The 4,828-nt window shown below is 40.5% G+C and overlaps 1 protein-coding gene across 2 annotated transcripts; it reads left to right on the top strand.

Moving 5' to 3' along the window:
- Window positions 1–1,143: 1,143 nt before the first annotated feature.
- LOC126398475 (caspase-1-A-like) lies at window positions 1,144–4,779 on the top strand. 2 transcript variants are annotated; one of them, XM_050057849.1, is made up of 3 exons: window positions 1,144–1,281; window positions 3,998–4,279; window positions 4,392–4,779. In XM_050057849.1, exons 1-3 carry the CDS (start codon window positions 1,242–1,244, stop codon window positions 4,589–4,591), a joined length of 522 nt encoding a protein of 173 aa, XP_049913806.1. In that variant the 5' UTR covers window positions 1,144–1,241; the 3' UTR covers window positions 4,592–4,779. The 2 variants fall into 2 exon arrangements, with proteins under 2 accessions (XP_049913806.1, XP_049913816.1); XM_050057859.1 differs by lacking the exon at window positions 1,144–1,281 and adding an exon at window positions 1,748–1,897 and having other exon boundaries at window positions 4,392–4,772.
- The last annotated feature ends 49 nt before the right edge of the window (window positions 4,780–4,828 follow it).

The raw sequence follows: 4,828 nt of genomic DNA, 5'->3' as shown, positions 1-4,828 counted from the left end.
AACTGAGATAAAAGGAGATAAACGGAGTTATAGGCAGCTGATGTCACAGTATGCGCCGGAACTTGCGCCTGTGTCAAAAGTGCGACCTATGTTGCTATGGTGACAATGGATACACGGAAGGCTTGAGCTTCTCGTTACACTGCCACTGACAGGTTTGGCATGCTCTTGTGTATATATACATGGGTAAGTGTAAACGAAGATCTTTTTGAAAACGGAGACAGTGTAATGTCCGTTTATGAAAATAGCCAGCAACGTGTAAACGGCCGCAAAGACAAGCAGGCCCTACCAGGTGCGGCCAATCTAGCAGCTGAAGCTGATGTTGATTAACAAGATGTGGCATACTTGTGAGTACAACTAACATATTCAGAAGCAATGTAATAAAAGTAATGATTATACAATTCTTGGTAATAAAAAGACCCTACAACAGAGATACTCGAATGTATATATATGGAAAGAAGATATGTACAACAACAATACTATCGCTAAACCATGCGTGTGAATAAAAAACATCTACATAGGTACAGGAGATACATGCTGGCACATGCAGATTGGGATGGAAAAGGGCCACCTAGAGAAAATAAGACAAATTAAGTGTTTCATTAAGGCCTAGAGGCTGTTCAGTTTTAAGGAGAAAAATCCATCTGCTTTCAGACTGAAGGAGTTTTGTTTCAAGGTCTGTGTGTCTATGGCTGGGATGCACCAATAGTAAATACAATTCATGGCTGCTGAGGGAAATTACATATTTGGCTTTTACAGGGATGTTTCCCCACAATATGCACAGGCTAACCATGGCTTTGTAACTTCATTAAAGTTTTAAGGAATACAAAAAGTTTCACCCTCTCTTTTGCTTTGCACAGGGGCATGTTGAGTCCCCACTCTTTTAACGCAGTTGAGCCCTTTGATCTAAACGATTCCTTTCCTTTAATCTAATGCACAAACTCACTTTTTTATTTTATTATATCTTTGTAACTTTAAGCATTACTCAGACATGTTGTTCCTAATGTGATTGTGGTAAATGGGGTGTGGCACTTGGATACTGAAAATGGCGACTCCCACCTTTTGATCCTCTTATCCAATAGATTTGAAATCTTGTTCAACCAATGGTAGTTGTATACCTGTTGTAGGTGGACTATATATGCGTTTGGCTTTTTGTTGGTCTGTTTGCACAGTTAAAGGCTGCAAATCAAACAGTCAACAGTTCCTTTGCTGTCCTTGATTTGAGAGGCGCCTGATTTGGCTACATGCTGCTGGACGACGCACAACCGAGCACCCTGTTTCAAGGTGTGGTTCATGTTAAGAGTCTAAATTCGGCCTATTTAAAATATCGTTTGAATAATAAATGAGGGAACTTTTGGAGCAATGGTTCTCCTTTTTTGAGCCTGTAGCAGTGGACTGTGGGCTAGTACTGATGATATAATCTCTATGAGTAAAGCAGGAAGCATGTTTATTTGTTGTTGTTGTTTAACAATGTGTGGTGTTGCCACTGAAGTGAACAACCTTCCCACACACATCTAAGATTGTGACCTTTGGAACAGCCTCACTTGTAGAGCAGTTTAAAAAATGACATCTGATATAAAGGATATGGAGGAAAAGCAAAAAGAAAAGCTTCCACAGTGCCGGAACATTGTTGGCACAGACAGTTTCAGTCTTTGGTGCAATACAAGTGGGTTACAAAGTAGGTGAGAGAAGCCGATCCCTCCATGGTATCGATCCTATGACGTTGGAGTCGATCTTCATAACGACACCTAGCCTATTTCTATCGATCCGCCCACTTCAGTTGATATATCACCTCAGCCAGTACGCATGAACTCGTCCCTGCGCACAGGCTGCCGCTGGAAGCTGTTTTCCTGAGTAACTTTTTTCAGACTTCGGTTTGAACAGATTTGAGAAATGGCAGGTAAGAGTTCACAGTCTAAAAGCCCTTCATGGTAATTATAATTACTCTGGTGTATGGTGGCGGAAATATGCAGGCAAACTTGCTGTAAATGATCCTTGCAGCGTTATGATGGCGGTGGGGAGAATGGGGGTTAGAAATAGGATTTCTTATGCTTCCTTTATGTAACCCAGTCTGTCAAAGAAAAGTCTTGATAATTCTGCATTTCAGCGTGTGTGCCACGTTTGTAGTTTCGTTTTGTCGTGGCTCCTGCCCGCCCTGCTGGTTTGTGCCGTTGTGAAGTGTGTTTGGTTGTATAACAAAACGCAGACAAAACAATATGATGCAGCCTTTAAAGGCTTTCAGAATTTACATCTACAAGCTTTTTGTACAAGATTATCTTGTTGACATGAAAACTGTAGTGTGTTATAGGCTACAGTGTATTAATAGCCGGCTCACTGTAAGACATTTCAAGTGTTTGCTCAGAAAGTTGAAAAGCATAAAGCGACTTCTTTAAGGAGCCAGAATGTCCAAAGTCCCGGGTCAGCCGATAAAGTTATTATATTTATTTATTCAAGCGTCCTCTGACTGAAAGGTTAAATACAAAAGCCACATTGCTTATGGTTTAATAAGTCATAATATAATGTGAAAATGTTACAAGTGTTCAGCTGATCAAGTCAAATAATGTAACCCTGGGCGTAGCTGTGTGTATGTTTCCTATCTGTGAGGAGGAAGGGCTCACCACAGCCAACCCTCCGCCAATATACAAAGAGGGGCCTTTACTCAAAGTTATGGAACATATGGAGATATTGAATATATATATATATATATATATATATATATATAGTGATAAGCCAAAACATTAAAACCACTGACAGGTGGTTAATGGCATATGCCACAGATGCTCAGATGCACTTTGTCATATTCCTTGGGCCAATCCTGAGTGATGTAAGCAGGGTGCATGATCCTGCTGGGGGGTACTTGGTCTGCAACGGTGTTTGAGTGGGTGGAACATGTCAGGTGGTATCAACATGAATGCCAGAACCAAAGGTTTCCCAGCAGAACAATGCAGTGGAACAAAATAATGAAAGTTATTCAACTCACCTGTGTGGTATGGTAGCCCAATGCTTTACATCACTATTAAGAAACGACAATGTGGGATCATCATTTAATGATAACTCACACATGCATCATTCAGATTAATTTGTATGCATTACTTCAACATGTGTTTACTAACTGTACACTCAATTTATTAGGTACATCTTGCTATAAACTAATACAGTTAATACAACATACTGCAATAAATCCTACCTGCATGAACGGTGTTATATTTTTGTTAAAACTGTTTTTAAAGGTAGTTCAATGGTGTTTATTATGTCTTTAGTTTATGATGATGACTTTAGTTGTTCTTTTATCTCAGACATGTTAGGATGTTACATACCTTGACATGTTTCGGCGGAAACTTCCGCCTTCCTCAGAAGTGTCACTTGGTGGTGGTTGTGACGCGTCTTTATCAGCTGATCTGTTGATCAGCCGATATTAGGCTTGTGCCGATTTCCGGTTTAACTGGTTCGGTCCGGTTTAAGAGCTCCACCCGGTTTAATTCACGTCAACCGGATAAACCGGATGGGGGCGTTTCACATCAGCGGCGTGTCAAGGGACTATATCCAACTTATCTTGCATTGTAACATGCATTATGACAACTAGGCTTGCCCCAATTTCCGGTTTAACCAGTAAGGTCCGGTTTAAGAGCTCCACCGGGTTTAATTCACGTCAACCGGATAAACTGGGTGGGAGGGAGCTTTTCACATCAGCGGCGTGTCAAGGGACTATATTCAACTTATCTTGCATTGTAACATGCAGTATGACAGATCAGCTGATAAAGACGTATGTATATATGTATGTAATGTATAGGAATGTAGGATGTAATATCCTAACATGTCTGAGATAAAAGAACAACTAAAGTCACTGTTTTTAAAGGTGTTGATCCAACTTGATGATCATTTTGAAGGATGTAGGATGCAGTTTGTGGTGCGTTGAACTGTATTGCCTTGTACTTGCAGATGTCTGTATTATTTTGTCCAGCCAGTTTATATCAATGTTGCTTCATATTCCCTCTTCCAGATGAGCTCGCCAGAGTGAGGAGAAAATTTGTGGACAAAGTGTCCAAAGTACTGATTAAGCAGCTCCTGGACGACCTTTTAGACGATGGCGTCTTGAATGATGGCCAGAAAGACTCAATAGTTGAGGAGTACAGCACCACAGCAGACAAGGCACGCGTTCTCATCGACACAGTGAAGAAGAAAGGAGACGAAGCCAGCAGGAAGCTGATTGCTCACATTCACAGCAGAGATTCAACACTGTACTCTGAGCTGGGCCTGTCCTGTGTTCAACCTGCTCAGCCCGGTGAGCTGAAATATTTCAACCTATTTTGATTCAGACTTGTATTATACTTTAACACAGTCACAATCACAAAAGAAGTACATTGTTTTGAACAGAAATGTTTTGCTATCCCCAGCTGCAGTGCGACTGAGTGAGCAGGAATGGTCGATCACCCTCAACCCTGCCACTGAGTCATTCTGGATGGACAAAGTGAAAGATAACAATGTCAGTCATTCAAAAAACTCACATCAAATATCTCACACGGCCTCAAAGGAATACTTAACCCACAAAATGACCATTTGTATATTAATTAATCCTGTTACCTTGACTTTGTGAAGAAAACTTAGTTTTCCTAGCATGCCTTCACCGAAAACAGCCAGCATATTTATGAACTGATTGGGCACCACGTTTAACAGCATCAAAACTATTAAAAATACATTTGGTTACAAATTCTCACACAACTCACGCTGAGTAATCCAAGTCTTTTTTATCTAGTCATATGCTCAATACTTCCCAAATATGTGCATATTTATAATAATTATAATAATAAGTCACCCAAGGACACTTTACACA

Source organism: Epinephelus moara, chromosome 2 (assembly GCF_006386435.1).
Source record: "Epinephelus moara isolate mb chromosome 2, YSFRI_EMoa_1.0, whole genome shotgun sequence".
Lineage (NCBI taxonomy): Eukaryota > Metazoa > Chordata > Actinopteri > Perciformes > Serranidae > Epinephelus > Epinephelus moara.
Note: the sequence above shows the minus strand (reverse complement) of the source record. Positions and strands in the feature narration are given on the sequence as shown.

Coding starts and splice junctions, on each gene's coding strand:
- LOC126398475 (XM_050057849.1), top strand. CDS start 1,242: ATGCTGCTGGACGACGCACAACCGAGCACCCTGTTTCAAG. Junction 1,282..3,997: donor ACCGAGCACCCTGTTTCAAG/GTGTGGTTCATG, acceptor TCCCTCTTCCAG/ATGAGCTCGCCAGAGTGAGG. Junction 4,280..4,391: donor TGTTCAACCTGCTCAGCCCG/GTGAGCTGAAAT, acceptor TGCTATCCCCAG/CTGCAGTGCGACTGAGTGAG.